Here is a 20698-nt window from a genome sequence, read left to right as displayed (position 1 = left end):
AAAGGTAGGAGCAATTTATTGTTGACAGTGTTGTCTATTCTGAGCCAACACGTGGGGTGCCTGGGACACCATGAACTTACAGGGCGCTGGAGTCAGGGCCACACCCAGTGCGCCGCTGCTTCCCACATCGTGGCCGCAGGGCAGCCTGGACCAAAACGCCGTTGAACAGTGCCTTCGGCCGTGTCCTTTCAGACCATGCTCAGCCAGGACCAGCTGCTGACCGACTCCCGCCTGGCCGCTCCCAGCTCTGAGGACTGGTGATGACTGTCTTATCGCTGGCAGCCTGGAGAGGCACGTCTGATGGCCTGAGTCTGCTTCGATGGGAAGCTGGCCCATGGCCACCCGTGGAGCCCAGGCTGGGCTGCAGGGCATCTCCAACATGGGTGCTGACGGGACAAAGCGGGGCTGTGGAACAGATGTCCAGGAGGTGGCCCACATGTCTTCAACTGTGCTGTGCTCTTCGTCACAGCTTTTATACCTTTTGTACTTTTATACGTGGACTGCAGACCACTTTCGTGGGGAGGGCGATGAGATGCCAGCACAGACTCAATGACTCACGCCATCCCTGGTGACAGCTGGGGGTTCTTACACCCAAGGGGAAGGGCTGTGAGTCCTAAAAGCTTTGCTGGAAAAATAATTCTGAATGTTCTGAGCAGGGCGAAATGGTAGGAAGCCCCCTCCTGGGCTGCTTCCATACAGAAACGCGTATTCTATTTCCTTTCCCAGGAATCTGGCTGGAGTGACAGCAGGGAAGGAGTAACGGACTCCCTTCCCGCTGTCCTCAAGCCACCCGGTGTCTCAGGGCTGTGGGGCCTCCCAGCACCTGAGCACAGGCGTCTTCGAAGCCTTTCCCTTCTCAGCCTCAGAGGCAACTGTCTGATCAAACCGGCAACCCCCTCTCCCAGCCACCCCGAGGAAGGCCCTCAGGCACCCAAATCAACATTTCCACCGCAACACATCTCAGGTATGCCCTACCTCAGGGAGAGGTACCTGCACACGTACCGGCCACACAATCCCCACCCAACCAGCCTTCCCCCTTAGCGATGGCCCTTCTTCCTCCCTGTGGCGGCTCTAGCTCTGGCCTCATCTCTATCTAATTTCCATGGTGGGTCTCCTACTTGGTCCCTCACCCTTCCTTTCCAGTTAGTCCCCTCCAGGTGTTCTCCACCCCATCCCCCGAGGGACCTTCCCAGAGCACTGTTTCATCCTGTTCCCTGCTAAGAACTCAGTTCCACAACTACCACAGATTAGTGTTCAAAAGCCTGAGCTGAATCTTCGGCCTTCCACGCTCTAGCCTGTGCTCCTGCCTTTCCCTCCCCGTGGAATGTGCTTTTCTCCTAGTCTCTGTCACGAAGCTGAGTCCTGCCTGCTGAGGTCCAGAACAGCCCCAGCCTCTTTCAGGAAGCCTTCGCTGGTGTTTGTTAGGGTTGGAGGTCTCTGTCCCACGGTGCTGACCTTGGGCCCGAGCACTTCCTGGCTCACCTTGAAGTAATGTGTCATCTTTCTCCCCTTCCACACCTATCCTCAACACAACCTCACTGAGCACCTGCTATGGATGGGTTCCTGTACAGACAGGAGTAAGACCCAGTCCTAGCCCTCTGATGGCCCAGGAGATCCATGATGCTAAGTTCTCCATCCACTCATTCCCTCATATGTGCAGGTTGAGTACCTCCCATTCTGGGCTAAGGAGCACTGGGGCTACAGGCATGAATGTCAAGGTCCTTGCCTGAGGGTGGGGATGGTCCACTGTGGGAGTACAGATCTGTTTCAGACAAGAGTGTGCTGAACAATACAGATGCTCCAATAGAAGTGCCTACAGCCCCAAAGAGCAAACTGTCATTTTTAATGGAGGGCTGGGGACAAGGACTGAAAAGGCTCCAAGGAGAGGTGCTACTTGAATTTTGAAAGATGAATCAGCTTCCTCAAGTATGCCAGAGGGGAAAGGCACTCCAGGCAGAGGGACCTGAAACAACCCTGCACATCCAAGGAAGTACCCGAGGTCAGTATGATGAGAGAAGAGTTTCCTGACCTCTGCACTGCTGTCATTTGGGGTTGGGTAAGTCATTGTGCTCGGGGCTGTCCTGTGTGCTCTTGGATGTTTAGCAGCATCCTTGGCCTCTCCCTCTACCCTCTAGATGCCAATAGCACCCCTCTAGTTGGGACAACCAAAAATGTCTCCCGACAAAATCACCTCTAGCTGAGAACCAGTGGGCCAGAGAATGGGGTCAGAGTGGGAGGCCCAAGGAAGGCCAAAAATGTCTCCCGACAAAATCACCTCTAGCTGAGAACCAGTGGGCCAGAAAATGGGGTCAGAGTGGGAGGCCCAAGGAAGGAAGAATCGGGGGAGGTCAGCTGGAGCCAGATCGAGAAAGGCTGTGTAAGCCAGGCTCCTGAAATTTATCTTGGGGACCCAGGGTGTCCAGATACGGACTAGTGAAAGCAGTGAGAGGTTTAAAGCAGGGGACAAGCATGGTTGTGATTGGTATTTAAGAAAAACATCTGAGGGTAGGACCTTCGATGTGCAGTGCCCAGCATTGTGTCTTTCTCTGAGTAGGAAACTCACTAAGGATGAGCTCAACAGGTGGACAGACGAAGGCTAAGCTGCTGCCTCCCCCCCGTCCATCTGAGAGACAGCCTGTGTTAGGCCACCCCATGGGCACTACAGAGCTGTACTTCACAGAATTCTCTCAAGCCATGTTCCTCTCTCTCTCTCTCTCCTGTGTCCCTTTGCCCCACCCTCCGACGCACATACACGTGCGTAAGAGACCCCGTGACACCAACTTCAAGCAGTGCTGCTACTCTGCCAGTTTTTGCAAAACGGGAACACCTTGGCGTTAAACTCAGGTTTGAAGCCCAGCCCTGCCACCTAATGGCTGAATGACCTGGGGATAGTAATTTCATCTCTAAGCCTCAGTTTCCACATCTGTAACTTGGAGAACAAAATCCCCACAGATATTTCTGGTTCACTATCAGAATTATATAAAATCAAGAGCAGGGGGGGAGAGCAGCCAAGATGGAAGAATAAAAAGACCCAGAGCTCACCTCCTCTCGGGAGCACCCCAAAATCACAACTGTCTGCAGAAAAACCATCAATGAAAAAGCCTGGAACCTACCAGAAGGGATCTTCTACAGCTAGAGACTAACCACAACAAAACAGGTAGGAAGGGTGGGCTTGCAACATAATCAACTCCCATTTACACCCCCCCACCCCTGCTGAGGTGGGCAACTGGAGAATAATTATATTACAGAGATTCTCCCACAGGAGCAAGAGCTCTGAGCCCATCAGGCTACCAAGCCCAGGGGTCCAGCACTGGGAAGATGAGCCCCACCAGGGCAATTGATTTTGAAGGCCAGTGGGGCTTAATTTCAGGAACCCCATAGGACCGGGGGAAACAGAGACTCCACTCAAAGGGCACACGCCAAATCTCACATGCACAGGGACACACAGCAAAAGTAATTTGATAAGAGCTTGGGCCAGACCTACCTGCTGGTCTAGAAGGGTCTCCTAGGGGGTGGGGGCGGTTCACCCTGGGGACAGACACTGGTGGCAGCCATACTGGGGGGAGCATTCAGGAGAGTGAACATGGTTGATTGTTGGCAGCTGACATCTTGGCTCATTAGCTCCAAGACAGGCCCTGCCCGACAGCCTACTGGTGACAATGCCTGGGATGCCTCAGGCCAAACTAACTAGGTGGGGACACAGCCTCACCCATCAGCAGAGAGGCTGCCTACAGACTAAAGAGCCTACAGCTGCCTCTGGGCTCACTACTGCTGGACACAGTCCTGCCCACCAGAGGGCCAAGACCCAGCTCCACTCACCACTGGACAGGCACTGGCCCCTCCTACCAGGAAGCCTGCACAAACCTCTAGACCAGCCTCAACCACCAGGTGGCAGACACCTGAAGCAAGAAAACTGGTTCCCCAACACAGGCCAGACCCTACCCTGGGACCAGCTGGGCCCTGGCCCTGCCCACTAGCAGACCAATGCAACCTTCAGGACCCCGTATTCAACTGTGTCAGGAACTGGTGCCCCTTCCACAAATAAGCTCTGGGGTCCCTGGGCGCTTCAGCTAGACCCCAGGAAACAGCTCTGACTGCCAGGATCTGGCACTAACCCCAGGACCTGGCTTCACCTGCCAGTGGGTGGGCAGCAGCCCCAGAGTCTTTGGGACTCTGACTCCACCCACCAGTGAGCCACTGCTAGCCCCAGAGGACCCTAGGGTTTCACAACCAACCAGACTAGGGCTCAACCAAGCCTCCCAAGCTGCCTCCATGGTCAGTCTACCACAACAGAAGGATCCACACAGCTCTCTTAGGGGGAACCCTAGAGCATATGGCTTGGGTGACAAGAGGGATGTGCACTGCTGGGACACATAGGATGCCTCCTACAGAGGGCCACCTCTCCAAGGTTGAGAAACATAACTAACTTACCACATACATAATACAAATAGCAACATAGACAAAATGAGGCAGTAGAGGAAATCACTACTGCTGAACAGAAAAAAAGGAAAAAGAATGAAAAGAGGATAGGATGTGCACTGCTGGGACAACATCAAGTACACTAATATTTGCATTATAGGGGTCCCAAAAGGGTTTGAGAAAATATTTGAAGAGATAATAGCTGAAAACCTCCCTAACCTGGGAAAGGAAACAGTCACCCAAGTCCAGGAAGTGCAGAGTCCCATACAGGATGAACCCAAAGAGAAACACACCAAGACACGAAGCAAAATGACAAGAGAATACTAAAAGCACCAAGGGAAAAGCAACAAATAACATATGAAGGAATGCCCATAAAACTATCAGCTATTTTCAGCAGAAACTCTGCAGGTCAGGAGGGAGTGGCAAGATATATTTAAAAAGTGTTGAAAGGGAAAAACACAACCAACAATATTCTACCCACCAAGGCTCTCATTCAGATTTGAAGGAGAAATCGAAAACTTTATAGAAATTCAGCACCACCAAACTAGCTTTACAACAAATGTTAAAGGAACTCCGCTAGGGAAAAAAAGAAAAGGCCACTACAGGAAACATGAAAATTATGGAATGAAACAGCTCACCAGTAAAGGCAAACATACGGTACAGGTAGGAAATCAGTCACACACAAAGCTAGCAGGGACGTTAAGAAACAAAAGTGGTAAAACCATCTGTATCCACAATAAGCAAGGGATAAACAAAACAATTAGATGTAAAATACGATCTCAGAGTAATTGTGAGGGTGGGGAGAGTACAACTGCAGCGTATTTAAAGTGCATTTGAAAGTAAGATCAGCAACTTAAAACAATTATGTATACATACAGACTGCTATACAAAAACCTCAAGGTAACTGCAAACCAAAAATCTATAATAGAAATACACACAAAATAGAAGAAGGAATCCAAACAGGCATCAAGTCACAGGAGAGCAAAAGAAGAAAGGGAAAAAAGTCCTACAAAAATAAGTCCAAAGCAATTAACAAAATGGCAATGAGAACATTCATATTGATAACTACGTTAAATGTAAATAGAGTAAATGCTCCAACCAAAAGACACTTAGTGACTGAATGGACACAGAAACAAGGTCCACACATTTGCTGCCTACAAGAGGCTCATTTCAGATCTAGAGACACATACAGGCTGAAAGGGAGTGGAGGCAAAAAGGTATTCCATGCAAATGGAAATCAAAAGAAGGCTGGAGTAGCAGTATTTAGATCAGCCAAAACAGACTGTTAAAAGAGACAAGGACACCACATAATGATCAAGAGATCAATCCAAGAAGCAGATATAACAATTGTAAGTATATATGCACCCAACATAGGAGCACCTCAACATATAAAGCAAATGGTAACAAACATAAAAAGAGAGATTGATAGTAACAATAGTGGACCTCAACACCCCACTTACATCAATGGACAGGTCATCCAGACAGAAAATAAGGAAACACAGGCCTTAAATAACACATTAGACCAAATGGACTTAATTTATATTTATAGAGCATTCCACCCGAAAGCAGCAGACTACACACACATTCTTTTCAAATGCACACAGAACATTCTCCAGAATAGATCACGTGCTGGGCCACAAAACAAGTCTCAGTAAATCTAAGAAAATTAAAATCATATCAAGCATCTTTTCCAACCACAAGGCTATGAGACTAGAAATCAACTACAAGAAAAAAAAAACTGTAAAAAACAAACACGTGGAGGTTGTTACTAAACCAATGGATCAATGAAGAAATCACAATACCTGGAGACAAATGAAGATGAAAACACAACATTCCAAAACCTGTGAGATGCAGCAAAAGCAGTGCTAAGAGGGAACTTTATAGTGATACAAGCTTACCTCAGGAAACAAGAAAAATCTCAGATAAACAACCTAACATTACACCTAAAGCAATCAGAGAAAGAAGAAGAAACAAAATCCAAAGTTAGTAGAAGGAAAGAAATCATAAAGATCAGAGCAAAGATCAATGAAGTTAAAAGCTTGTTCTTGGAGAAGATAAACAAAATTGATAAACCTTTAGCCAGACTCATGAAGAAAAAAAGGGAGAGGACTCAAATCCATAAACTTAGATATGCTAAAAAGGAGAAGTTACAACTGACATCACAGAAATACGAAGGATCATAAGAGATTACTCTGAGCAATTATGTGCCAATAAAATGGACAAGCTAGAATAAATGGACAAAGTCTTAGAAAGGTACAATCTCCCAAGACTGAACCAGGAAGAAATAGAAAATATGAACAGGCCAATTACCAGTACTGAAATAGAATCAGTAATTTTAAAACTCCCAAGAAACAAAAGTCCAGGACCAGATGGCTTCACAGGTGAACTCTATCAAACATTTAGAGACGAGATAACACCTATCCTTCTGAAACTATTCTCCAAGAAACTGGAGAAAAAGGAACACTTTTGAACTCATTCTATGAGGCCACCATCACCCTGATACGAAAACCAGACAAAAATATCACAAAAAAAATTATAAACCAATATTGCTGATGAACATAGATGCAAAAATCCTCAACAAAATACTAGCAAACCTACTCCAACAATACAGTAAAAGGATTGTATACCATAATCAAGGGGATTTATCTGAGGGCTGCAAGGATTTTTCAATATCCACAAATCAATCATTGTGATACACCACATTCACAAATTGAAGAATAAAAACCATACAATCATCTCAACAGATGTAGAAAAAGCTGTTGATAAAATTCAACATCCATTTATGATAAAAATTCTCCAGAAAGTGGGCATAGAGGGTACATGCCTCAACAAAATAAAGGCCATATATGACAAACTCACAGCTAACATCATAACAGTGAAAAACTAAAAGCACTCCCTGTAAGATCAGGAACAAGACCAGGATGTCCACTCTCACCTCTTTTACTCAACATAGTTTTGGAAGTCCCAGCCACAGCAATCAGAGAAGAAAAGGAAATTAAAGGAATCCAAATTGGAAAGGAAGAAGAAAAACCATCACTGTTTGCAGATGACATGATACTATACATAGAAAATACTAAAGGTGTCACCAGAAAACTACTAGAAGTCATCAATGAATTCAGTAAAGTTGCAGGATACGAAATTAATACACAGAAATCTGTTGCATTTCTATACATTAACAATGAAATATCAGAAGGAGAAATTAAGGAAATGATCCCATTCACCCCTGCAACAAAATGAATAAAATAACCAGGAGTAAGCCCAGCTAAGGAAGCAAAAGACCTGTACTGTGAAAACTGGTAGGCTGATGAGAGAAATCGAGGATGACATAGATGGAAAGACATACCGTGTTTTTGGATTGGAAGAATCAGTATTGTTTAAATGACCATACTACCTAAGGCAATCTACAGATTCAGTACAATCCCTATCAGATTACTGATGGCATTTTTCACGGAACTGGAACAAAAATTTTTAAATTCATCCAGAAACACAAAAGAACCTGAATAGCCAAAACAATCTTGAAAAAGAAGAGTGCAGCTGGAGGAATCACGCTCCTTGACTTCAGACCATACTACAAAGCTACAGTAATCAAAACAGTTTGATACTGGCAAAAAAAAACGATACATAGATCAATGGAACAGGATAGAAAGCCCATAAATAAACCCACATGCTTATGGTCAATTAATCTATGACAAAGGAGGCAAGAATAGACAATGAAGAAAAGATAGTCTCTTCAATAAATGGTGCTGGGAAAACTGGACACTGACGTGTAAAAGAATGAAATTAGAATATTCTCTAACGCTATAAACAAAAATAAACTCAAAACGGATTAAAGACCTAAATGTAAGACCAGATACTATAAAACTCCTAGAGGACAACATAGGCAAGACAGTCTTTGACATGGATCGCAACAATATTTTTTTGGATCCATCTCCTAGAGTAATGGACACAAAAGCAAAAATAAACAAATGGGATCTAATTAAACCTGAAAGCTTTTGCACAGCAAAGGAAACCATAAACAAAAAGACAACCTACAGAATGGGAGAAAATATTTGCAAATGGTGCGACAAGACTTAATTTCCAAAATATACAAGCAGCTCATACAGCTCAATATCAAAAAAAAAAAAAAAAAATCAAAAAAATGGGCAGAAGACCTAAATAGACATTTCTCCAAAGAAGACATATAAAAGGCCAACAGGCCCATGAAAAGATGCTCGACATCACTAATTATTAGAGAAATGCAAATCAAAACTACAATGAGGTACCACCTCACACTGGTCAGAATGGCCATCATCAAAATATCTACAAATCATAAATGCTGAAGAGGGTGTAGAGAAAAGGGAACCCTCCTACACTGTTGCTTGGAATGTAAATTGCTGCAGCCACTATGGAGAAGTGTATGGAGGTTCCTCAAAAAAACTAAAAATAGGGTTGCCATATGTTCCCGCAATCCCACTCCTGGTCATATATTGGAGAAAACTCTAATTCAAAAGGATACATGCACCCCAGTGTTCATAGCACTATTTACACAAGGCAAACATGGAAGCAACCTAAATGTCCATCAACAGATGAATGGAATATTACTCAGCCATTAAAAATGATGAAATAATGCCATTTGCAGCAACATACTAAATGAAGTAAGAGAAAGAGAAATATCATATGATCTCACTTATATGTGCATTCTAGAAAAATGATATAAATGAACTTATTCACAAAACAGAAATAGGCTCACAGACATAGAAAGCAAACTTATGGTTACCAAAGGGGAAAGGGAGGGAAGGGATAAATTTGGAATTTGGGATTAACAGGTACACACCACTATATATAAAATAGCAAAGATCTACTGTATAGCATAGGGAGCTATATGCAATACCCTGTAAAAACCTATAATGGAAAAGAATCTGACAAAGAATATATATATATACACACACACACACACACAACTGAATCACTTTGCTGTACACCTGAAACATTATAAATCAACTATACTTCAAGAGCAGAAGTAATAAAAAAAAATCAAGAGCATAAGTGTTTTTATCCAGGCACAGATGACAAAGCAACAGCATGTCATCCTGACCACAAACAACAGATGGTGATAGTGAACACTTATACCCTTTGCAATAAATATGAACGATTTAAGGAATAGCCTCAGGAACATAATTTTGTTTGCAAGTTCAGAAGCTTCTGTACTAACCGCCCCTACCTGACCACACCAGAATTGGGCCTGGCATTTAGAGGATCCTTAACAAAGAAGCGCCCCTTACCTCCATTTGTGGTGTAAAGTGTGGTGAGTCCAGGATTCTTGGAGCCCACGTTGACTATTGCCGGTGTGTATTTTTAACACCATTTCCATTTCAAGGGTCTCCTACAAGAGAAGAAAGAGTGCACATGGAGGGTGCCTGAGCCCTCTGATAGGTGTGCCCTTAAAAACAACACTCTAGAAAGAGGGGTTAAAGAGAAATTGGGAGTTGACACAACCCCCCTTGGATTCTCCTGGAGTTCTGCCCCAGTATTTTTGACCATTGTGACCCCCCCAAGGACACAAGATGCCAATTCACATGTGGGGCAGGCCAAGGCCTTCTACCTGTCTGGCAGGTCCCCCACAGAGCCACACTCAATGGCTATCTGCTTTGCACTGAATTTTATTTCAGTAAACTATGGAAAAAGATACTGAAATGGAATTCCTTCAAGGCTCTTCAAGCAAGGAGGCCTCAGAAGCTACTTTAGAGAGGAAGGAGCGCCAGCATACACAAAGATGCATTACGAGGGACTTCTGAACACTTCCCAGTATAACATGGTGAAGCTGAGCTCACTGTGAAACATGAACGGGACTAGGCAAATTTGCTAAGAGCAAGGGAGGCATTAGTAGGTGAAAATCATGTCCTTGGTGTAACCCAGTTTCTCCAAGTTAGGGTGCACGGCTCTCTGGATCAGGGGTGGTGGGCCACACACCAGGATGAACGAGAACCTCCCAGGAGGAGGGAGATGCTCTTTGATCGTGTCCTCAGTAATGAAGCCTGACCGTACTTCCAGCCTGAGATTAAGCAGAAAAAAGCTGTTGCGGGGGCCAGGTTGCGTCCCTGAGCCCAGGCCCCCTGCCCGCCCTCCCTCAAGCCGGGAAGAGGAACACAAGGCTATGCGCCGAGGCTTAGACATCTGCACTACTGCTCTCCGCAGAAAGCTGGGAGTAGAGGACGCGGGGGGCCCAGAGAGCCCTTTTCAGTACTTACCCCAGACCCCAGGCTCACTGCTGGGGCTCTGAGTCCCTGGCTGGTGTCTGTCTGCTGTAAGCACCGGCGTGGGTGAACGCCACCCTGAGACAGATGCACCCGGGTGCGGCGTGAATCGAGGCCGTGAGCAGGAGCTGTGCCGGGCAGAGGGTGCTGTGGTTGTTTGGGGACTGGCTCGTTTGGGTGGCGCCCTCTGCTGGGCAGTGAGCTGTACGACGAGGCAGGCACAGCTCAGCGCTGAGTGGGAGAGGCAGCCTGTCAGCGTGAGGGCTCTGCGGGGTGCGGCGTGTGCGGTGGCGGCCAGGGCTCAGCTTATGAGGACTGCTGTCCTAGGTGAGGTGCGGGGTGCAGGGTGAAAGGGTCAGTGGCCGTACAGGAGGCAGTGTGAGTGATGGCTCTGTGGGATGCCGTGTGGAGTGGGTGTTCAGGGTGGCCCGGGGCCTCAGGGTCCCCCCTGACGTTCACAGTAGTGCGTGGAGTGCCGCTGAGATATCGGACACCTACCCTCTACCGCCCTTACAAGCAGGTCATCCCAAATCCTCTCTCCCTCAAATTCCTGCATTTCCCAAGTAGAGACATAGTCCAAGGCCTCAGCCACCCAGCCCAGAACCAACCAACCCAAGGACTGGCCCCTGACTGGGTCAAGGGTTGGAGCTGACCCACGGTGGGGACAACGGGGACCTTACCAACAGGAGGCCTGTCCAGGGTGTACCACAGGTTGAACTGCTTTGGGTGAGTTCTATCAACTTCTTCAAGCTCCTTTCTCACCAAGATCTCCTCCTGTGTCTAGAAAAGAAGCAACACGAGCCTCACCCCTCCAGGGCATCCTGCTTGTTCCCCAGACTCAGTACACAGGTCAGCACGTTCCCACCCCGGCCACCCTACTCTAGCTTGAGTGCTCCCTGCAGACTCTGGGCCAAAGAGTTCTGCTGAGGCTCCGACACAACAAACGCCCTCTGGTGGAGGGAGGCGTTGGGTGACTGCCCTCCAGCTGGAAGGCTGTGTCTGAACACTGGGGGTCCCAGCCCAGCTCCTCCATCCACTCTGAGCGCCAGGCAAGGCAAACCGGACTGGCCCAGGATCTCCTGCAGGGAATGCGAGCAGCTAAGGCAGTGATATATGACACGATATATATAATCTATGGCACTGGAGAGCTACAGCAGAGGAAGACAGAGGCTATAGCCTCCGCTGGGGAAAGTGCACAAAGCCAAAAGATCTGTTGCAGGCTCAGAGATGCTGCACACAAGACCTGGACCGTAAAACTCGTCACGATCCTTGTCCCAACAATTCCACTTCTGCGATTCTGTTTAACAAAATAATCTAAGCCTAGGCACAATTATTCATCACTGTATCATTTTAACTGTGAAAACTGAAAACAACCTGAATGGAGGAGATTAGTAATGATGGTGCGACTTGATATAGACTGATGAAAATACTTATAAAGAGTTTTAATGAGAAGAAAATGCCTGTGTGGTAATGTTGAGTAAAAAAACTAAAAATGAAAAACAATATATATATAATTGTGAATATATAGCATGTATAGAGCAAACAAAAAAAGAAGTAAATTATTTATATGCTTCCGTATTTTCTGAAATTTCCACTAAGGGCAAGGCTTCTATGATTTTACACTGGGAAAAGCACAGAATTATATATTAAAGAAAGAAGGAAAGCTTAGTGCTTATGGTTGTTTGGGGAGACAGAGTTAAAAAACAAAAACAAACGGAAAAACAGGCCTGGACTCAGCTTCTATGGCTGCCAGCAGCCCTACTTGAGGCCAGTGAGCCCTCCCATAGCTGCAGGCGCCCGAGCAGCATGACATGGGGAGTGGGGAGGAAAAGAATGCAGAGGCCAGCTCAGCAAACAGTGGAACTTTCCTTCCTCGCTCAAGGCTGACTCAGCAGAACTGACCTGGTTGGCACAGACAAGGGACATCCTGGTCTTGTCGCTGGGCTTCTTGGTGATGCAGCGGATGAGCTGCAGCAGGGGCGTAACCCCTGAAACACAGCTGGCAGGCAGGCCGGGTTTCCTTCCCCCTCTGGTGCTCACCGTCTGTGGTCTGCAGCAGCTTCACAAGTTCCCTTGGCCCCGATTACTTCTCTCACTTCTGTCCCCAGAACTCAGGGCAGAACCACCCTTCATTTTGGTTTTCCCTTCTAATGCAACAATCCATCGAAAGCACTTCTCATTTTCACATGGCAGCACTGGCTTTGAAACGACTGCATTTCACATCTAGCTCCCTAACTGTCTGACTAAGGTGAGTCAGGCACCTGTCTGAGCTCTTCAGTGTCATTTGTAAAACAGATTTAATGGCAAGTAAATGTGATAGTTTAAAAAATGCCCGTTACGGTGCCTGGCACGTTGTTCTCCTTACACGTTTGTTCTCATTTTTCAGGCATTCATTTTCAAGGGATGGGGAGCATCAGGCTTGAACAGGATCCAGGAGCCCTTGGGGCCTGTGTGGCCCTGCCCAGCCTGGCCCCCAGCCTCACCTTAGAGGCTCCAGGGGCTCGTGGGGCAGCCAGCATGTTGGTTAAGGGGAGCAGGGCATCCAGGGTCAGTGTCAAGACCTGTCATTGGCCCTGCATCCCCATCTCAAAGAGCCAGGGAAGGAATCTCTCACATCACCCCTTCTAGGACCAAATGACTCCAAAGTCAGAAAGGTCTCAGGGCTCACCCTGTGGATGAAGCCCCCAGTAGCCTCTTACCTGTGCCCCCAGCAATCATTCCCAGGTGATGGACCAGTTTATTTTCAAGCTCACTCGTTTTTTATGGTTTGAACGCAAACTTCCCTGAAAACACAGAGGATACTTCTGATGTCTACGGCTCTTGACTGAGAGCCCGCAAAACGTCACTGAGTTCCTTGGGCCTCCCAGGAAGCAAGTCCACCTAAGCGAGTGGCTATGCCATTTTAAACCAGAGGAGCAAGCCAGAGTGGCCTCCTTAGCCAGCCCTGGTCCACCGGGGCCCAAAGTGGGAGTAGAGCCTGGGCATCCTTGGGGGAATAACTGCACCTTCTCTTCTGAGGAAGGAGAAAGACAGGCTGAAGTTAACATGGAGTGTCACACAACTCTCTCGCCCACAGCAGCGAACAAGTGATGAGCGTGTGAGCAAATGGATGAGTGTGCATTCCATCCATCCATCCACCCACCCTCCATTTTTCAGCAACAGCAAGTGCCTTTCGTGCATCAGGCATTGTGCTGGAGATACAGTGATGAGGAAACACCAAATCACTCCCTTACCTTCAGGAAGCTTATAATCTCATAAAGTGGGTGTGTGAATGAATGTATGAAGACTTCAAGGACAAGCCCATGTGACTCAAATCTGAGGAGCTTTCTAGAACAATGGAACAACCATAGGCATCTTCTTCCTCCTAGCTGGAGGCCCAGTGTGAACCCCCCAGTACCTGACCCATGATAGAACAGGCGCCCGGATGGCCCTTGAAAAAGGATGGTGTCCCCAGTTTTCATGTTCTCCAAGTACTGAGTCATCTTCCCCCCTTCTGGATGATTAGGGTGTACATTTTTGAAGTAGATCTGAAAAATAAGGCAGCATGGTTTTCACACCTTCAGCCCTGAGGCCACAGCCACACACAACTCAAGAATACACTTGCTACCAGAAACCAGGGAGAGCAAATCCTCTGCACTCACGGTTGCTCTAAAGCAACACCTGAAGACTTCACTAGGTCAACAGCTTCACTGTTAAATGACATCGCTGGGAAGCCCTGTCCAGGGCACGTGCCCCTTCTCCACCCGCCACCCTGAACAAGCTTGTGACGGTGAGGCAGCTGGACATGGTGGGCATCATTTACCTTGATAATTAAGTCCACAAAGCCTAGATCCTCATCACTGGACACAGGCGTGTAAGCCCTGACCACCAACACACCGTCAGTTTTGGCCAAGAGATTAACATAGTTACCTACAGAAAAGGCACCAAATGTTAAGACTGAGCAGGGCCAGCCTAAACAGGACCAAGGATTTCTCTAAAGGACTGAGCTTTGGTGGCGGAGGGGGTGCATAGCGCGACAGGGTGCATGGGAGGAGGGCCAAGCAGGGAAGGAGCCCAAGTCCAGGATGCCTAGATCCTAGGCCTGCCCTTATCACTCCATGTGCAAGCCTGGACAAGTCACTTCAGCCCATATACCTGCCCTGACTCCATCAGAGCGTAGCTGTGAGCTTCACACACAGGAAGCCTACTGTCGGTGCAGGCTTACCGTGTCAAAGTGCTCTGTGGGGCAGGAAGAGCTAATTAAAGTTGGAGGCTGAGCATTAAAAATTACAGAAAAGTGTTTCCTTTTTAAAGCAAAGTATGTTGCCTTCGTAAAGTCATTTCTTCCTAAACTGTATGTATTACTGGGGTCTATGAATGAATCACAGCTCCCTCATCTGTATCCTGTCCCCTGGCATGGAGCAGGCCTGGTCTCACAGGTATGCAGGGCTCCAGGATTTAGACATCCATGGACCATGAGTTCCAGCAGCAGCACTGTGTCTCCCTGGCCCATGGCTCTGCTGAAGGGCAGCAGTGAAGCTTTGAACCATGTAATTCTGTCCCCCCAGGGTAGACATGAACAGACCAGGGTGGCCAGAGACCTGCGGATCATGACTCCATGATCCAGTGTCACATGATGGGCTAGGCCACTCAGATTTCTGCTGCATCCAACATGGGAGACTTCAGTGACTAAGGCAATTAGTGGTGAGGGCAGAAGCTGCAATCAAGAGATGCCAAGGGGCTTCCCTGGTGGCGCAGTGGTTGAGAGTCCGCCTGCCGATGCAGGGGACACGGGTGCGTGCCCCGGTCTGGGAAGATCCCACATGCCGCGGAGCAGCTAGGCCCGTGAGCCATGGCCGCTGAGCCTGCGCGTCCGGAACCTGTGCTCCACAACGGGAGAGGCCGCAACAGTGAGAGGCCCACGTAACGCAAAAAAAAAAAAAAATTAAAAAAAAAAAGGGATGCCAAGAGACAAAGGCAAGAGGAAGTTCTGAGCCAGAGTATCTGAGGGGGTAGAAGCTGTGTGTGCACAGGACAGAGAGAGACCATATGCAGACAGAGCAGAGACCCAGGGAAAAGGGGCAGGAGAAGGGCAGGAGGGAGGGAAGGAGGAAAAGGAGGAGGGGGCACTGCAGGGGCAAAACCCAGTCTTTGAGGGGCCCCGAAGCCTGAGGTGCAAACGCTCTGGGTTAAGAAAGGACAGGCTTAGGATGGATAAACAAGGTCCTACTGTATAGCACAGGGAACTATATTGAATATCCTGTGACAAACCATAATGGGAAAGAATATGAAAAAGAATATATATATATATATAACTGTGTCACTTTGCTGTACAGCATAAATTAACACAACATTGTAAATCAACTGTACTTCCATAAAATTAAAAAAAAGAAAGGACAGGCTCAATGACTCTGGCTATGCCCTGGCTGGGAACCAGGGATACCCAGGAATAAACACCTGTGGCAGCTTCCTGCTGAGAACTCATCTGATACTGGAAACCTTAGAAAGCCTCTTTCAGATGCAGCCAACCTGGGCCTGGCCTGGCAGCAACCTCAGAGAAAACGGGGCTGCCCGGCTGGTCCCGCAGACTGCATCTCTAACCAGCTTCATTTCAGCAGGGCTGGCAAGCATAAGCGATCTCCGAGCCTCCACAGCAGACTCTCCCAGAAGCCTCTAAATTACCTTGTGCACTGACTGTGCACTGCCCACACCAGGGCTGAGGAGAGAGTGGGTCATGACAGTTTCTAAGAAATTCTGTTTCTCAGAGGTTTTATTCTTCAGCCTTCTTGCCAATAGGGCTGGTGTCACCAGCCGGGCAGAGGGCTGGAAGGCAGGCTGACACCCAGCCCTCACGGATGAAAAGGGACAGAGGAAGCAGCAAGGAGGCTCAGGGGCCAGGCTGGCTGCCTAGTGGGTAATTTCATCACCTGAAGAGGTGACGTCAAGCTTTTGTCCCATGTACCCAGGACACGTAGGCTATGGATGCGGATCTCCACCAGGAAGGCAAGCAGCACAAAGTTTCAGGCTGTGGGCCTAGCAGAGTGCTAAGACTGACTCAGCCACCTGGTGGTGGTACAGGTTAGAAACGGGATAACTCGGAACTCTAGGACTGCTAGGGCTCATACCCACAATGGTCCCTCCTTTCGTGCATGAGTCTGAGGCCCCTGCTGAGAATCCACGTACTGGAGGGGAAGGGCACCAACCCCCTCCTGCCCCTCCAAACCTTCTGGGCCTTTCTCTTGACAGTAGGGGAACATCAATTCCTCCCATCCGTCCTAAGTGCACAGCACTTTACAGTTTCTGAATTTTCACATCCATCAGTCACTTAATTCTCACAACAATGCAAGTAGCAGACAGGCCTGGGAAACCCCATGTCATAGACAGAGTCTCAGAGAGGTTGAGGGACTTGCTTAAGATAGCCCAGCAAGGAGCTGGCAATGGGATCTTAGACCTTCTGACTCTAGACTCAGTTCTTTTCAATGCTCATTAAGATATTGCTTTTGTGTCAGCCCCAATGGAACAATGAGAAAGGGAATGGACTGTCCCTAAGCCTATCTCCCTACCTCTTTGAACTTATGTGGCTCAGGAAAGGTAGCAGGGCAACCTCTACACCTCAGCTGAGTTTCTGATAGGAGCAGAGTGCCCACAAGGCCCAGGTCCTGGTGATGACACCAAACTCCACTCACCTACAGGAAGCCCTAAGGCATGGTCCGGCGAGGGCAGTCCAAAGCGGAACCTCCGAGTGTTGTAGCTGATTTGCTAATAAAACAGAAAACAGAGGCAGGCTCTGTCAGCTTTCTGGAAGCTTTGCTGGGCAGCTCAGATGCCTGGGAAAGGAGCTCCCAGCACACATACACAGACAGTGGCAGTGGGGAGCAAACTAGAAGCCATGGAATGCCCATCCCACTGCCCTGGCCTCCCCAGCCAACACATTCCCCACCGCTTTGTCTTCCTCTCACATCACCCCCCCCATCCTGCCCCTGACAGCAGAGGGGGAGGGCTGACCCATCACCTCTTTCTCAGTCAGGGGCAGCAGGAACTTGGCTTCAGGGTGCTGTAAGGTGACAGGACGCCTCTTCTTTACATTCTTGTTCTTCAGGGCCAACAGGAGCACAGTGATCCCAATAACAGTGATGGCGAGGAGCAGGGACGTGTCCTACCAGACACATGTGAGCAGGGCACCTCAGGTCCTGCCTGCCCCGGGCAGGACAGCTCTCAGGCCCAGCAGCACCCACTCCACACCAGGGGCATGTATGAAGCCGGACTGTGCCTAAAAGAAACTAGGCAGAGGTAAAGGTACTAAACTAGAAGGCAGGCTCAGCCTACGGTGGACCTGGAGGCTGGGAGGGGCCAGCTACAGATTAGACAGGAGGGATGCTTTAAACTCCCAGTCCGATGGCTCAGGAGTGCTAATGTCACCAGGCCTTTCCTGCCCATCTGCCTCTATCCTGGCTACAGCCAAGGGTGCAAGCCCTGGTAGTCCCTCCTTGAGGTGGAAGGGGTGAGGACGCTGCTTCCAGTACACAATTTGGAATGAGGGCCCCAACCCCCAGGGACAGAACTAGGGAGGGGGGATTAGCTGCTGAGCTAAGAGGGATGGGGCTTGCTTCCTCCACTCCCCTCTTCCAGGTCTGGCTAGGGCAGGGGTAGGGGTGGGGTGAGTACCTCTGTTGCCAGAGCTGCTCCAGGTCTTTGCTCAAAACCCACCAACGCCCACCGTTAGCAGGAGTGAACATAAATTTTTAACTTGAAGGGTTCAGAGAAAAGAAAAGGAAGCTATACACACACACAAAAGAAAAAAAAAACAGATGGAACCAGCTGGGACCAATAGGGCAATGAATCTGACCTCCAACACACCCTGAGTCTCATCTTACTACATTAGCATATTAAATGATGCACCTATTGGTGGCCAGGACCTGACATTAAGGACCAAAAAAGGGGGTGGCAGCCCAGTCCCTCAGAAAAAGCCCCACCCCTTCCCCTGTAGACTATCGCATATGCCTCCACATAGCTCGCCTCACTCCTCCTCCCATTGTCTTTACTCTTTAAACCCCTCTCACCAGCTGGGTGAGAATTTGATCTGTGAACTTAGTTCCCACCTCTCCATTCTTTGGCCACTGAATGAAGACTGTGCTGGGTCAATCGCAGCTTGAGTTTTGTTATTCGCCTACTTGAACCCAAACAGAAAAAAACCCTCCCTCGCCAAGGCAGAGAGCCTCCACTGGGCTAGGGCTGGAGCAGGGCCCATACGACTTAATTCGGTAACAAATTTTGGCATCCAGTGGGGGTCCCATTCCGTCTGGTAACTCAGGGCTTACTCGCCAACAAGGCAAGTTAAATAACTGGCCAGTTTGCTCCAATTCTGGATCCCTGAGCCAGTGAAGGCTACTAAATTAAGCCTGAGATCAAAAAGCAGCCAAGAATCAAGCGGGGTGCTCCCCAGGTTAAGACCCCGCCCCCACCCCGGCACATCTCCAAGGACACTTGCTACAGATTGGTGTAGTAGCCAGGCGATGCCCAACACAGGGGGCGCTGACCCCACTTCAGTCGATAAGGCCAATGGCAGTTGTAGGGGCTGGCTAATTAAGGGAAAGGATCCTGGCCACGTGGTTGGAGCCAGACCTCTGCCGAGAAGACTGGACTGGACGGTTGGTTGTCTAAATTGAGCCAATGCTCTGATAACGGGGGAGGCGAGATTGGACAATTGTTTGCCTGAATGGACTGGACGGGAAGCCCTCCAGGCCCCCACATGGTAAGAACATCTTTGTTTTGTGTGTGCAACGTAAGCCCTAGTCTCTGTTCTTGATAAGGGTGAAACTTCAATCTCTGTTCTGTGTGGTCTTGTTTGCCCTGATGTTCTGGGAAATACTTACCACAACTGTGGGCATGGGTCGAGCACTTAAAGGCCACTAGGGCGCTCTCCACTGGAAGACTCCTGTGAAAGGATAAGTCGGTGACGGACCAGGGTAGATGAGCACTAGGTATCCTGCCGGCTGGAAGCAAATGTCCGTGTAAGCTGGCACACTGTAAAACACACTCACAGCCCTGACCCCTCCAGCACTGCCGACTCTAGGATATAGTCAAAAATCCAAAAGCACATCTTCTGTATTGGTTCGTCTTGCCCTAACTTGCCATCCTGGGGCAGGGTATATGGCTCTGTTGGGTAGGTCTCTCCCCATTACCTCTATCACAGATCCCTAGGGGATCCTTCCTCTGAGACACAAACCCTTTAAAATTCTTATTTTTGCCAGATTTCAGGAAAATTACCATCTAGCCAGAGAAGGAAGAAGAGGACACCCAAATCATCCCAAGTCCTTGGGTCCTTGCAGCTGAGAGTATAGAGAACTGCACACATTCCAAATGGGCATTCGGCCTCCCTGCTTGATTGCCTGTAACCAAGCAGGGTCAAGCCCTTTTTGAACAAGGCTCCTTGACTGCCAGAGAGGCTCTCCGAGCAATTTATCTGATTAGAGAATGCTTATTTATAACCCATTCCTCCTTTACCCTATCTCCGAGGACTGCTCGCTGAAAGCACTCACCTACATTGGGTATCTCCTACAGTCCCACAGTAGGCCTGGAAACGTCTACTTGCTAACTTAGAGGGGACTTTATAACTAGGGCCCTCTTAGACAGCATCTCCCCTTCCAGCCCCTGTGAAGATTGGTTCAGATTTCAGTTAGAGTGCCTAGACAACTTGGTGTGGACCAGATCCTGTGGGATCTGTGTTGCTACCAACCCTAGGAAGAGGCCACTGGGAAGCTGGAAACACACCAGAAATAAGGACTCCCCATATGGGTAACCAAGCCTCTGTCCTGGTGAAATTGCTGCTAGGGTGCATTCTCCATAACGTGAAATTCTTCGAGTACTGCCCACTACCAAAGAGACGGCTTACTACCTTTTGCAACACCATGTAGCCCCAATATAAACTGGCAGATGGAGAAAGTTGGCCAACTAATGGCTCGCTAGATTATAATACTATTTTTCAATTGGATCTCTATTGCCAGCATTTAAAAAAATGAGATGAGATCCCCAGGTACAATGTTTCATGGCACTTAGCCAAAACAAGG

The 20698-nt window shown here is 48.4% G+C and overlaps 2 protein-coding genes across 2 annotated transcripts in view; one reads left to right on the top strand and one right to left on the bottom strand.

The window, feature by feature from the left end:
• Positions 1-4592, top strand: part of PPFIBP2 (PPFIB scaffold protein 2) — a 116375-nt gene extending 111783 nt beyond the window's left edge. The window contains exon 24 of the mRNA XM_022563242.3: positions 193-4592. Within this exon, the coding sequence (XP_022418950.2) occupies positions 193-261 (69 nt within the window). The 3' untranslated portion in view covers positions 262-4592. The remainder of the gene's footprint in view (positions 1-192) is intronic.
• Positions 684-19519, bottom strand: CYB5R2 (cytochrome b5 reductase 2). The gene is given in 10 exon segments (XM_030762635.2): positions 684-10439; positions 10442-10450; positions 11333-11432; positions 12555-12640; positions 13352-13435; positions 14050-14179; positions 14455-14561; positions 17318-17390; positions 17644-17787; positions 19505-19519. Coding segments are annotated over 10 exon segments (909 nt in total). The 3' UTR covers positions 684-10278.
• Positions 19520-20698: the final 1179 nt, after the last annotated feature.

Source organism: Delphinapterus leucas, chromosome 7, assembly GCF_059928025.1.
Source record: "Delphinapterus leucas isolate spDelLeu-1000000601 "Yukka" chromosome 7, BTC_Dleu_Yukka2, whole genome shotgun sequence".
NCBI lineage: Eukaryota > Metazoa > Chordata > Mammalia > Artiodactyla > Monodontidae > Delphinapterus > Delphinapterus leucas.
This window is presented reverse-complemented; position numbering and strand designations above follow the sequence as displayed.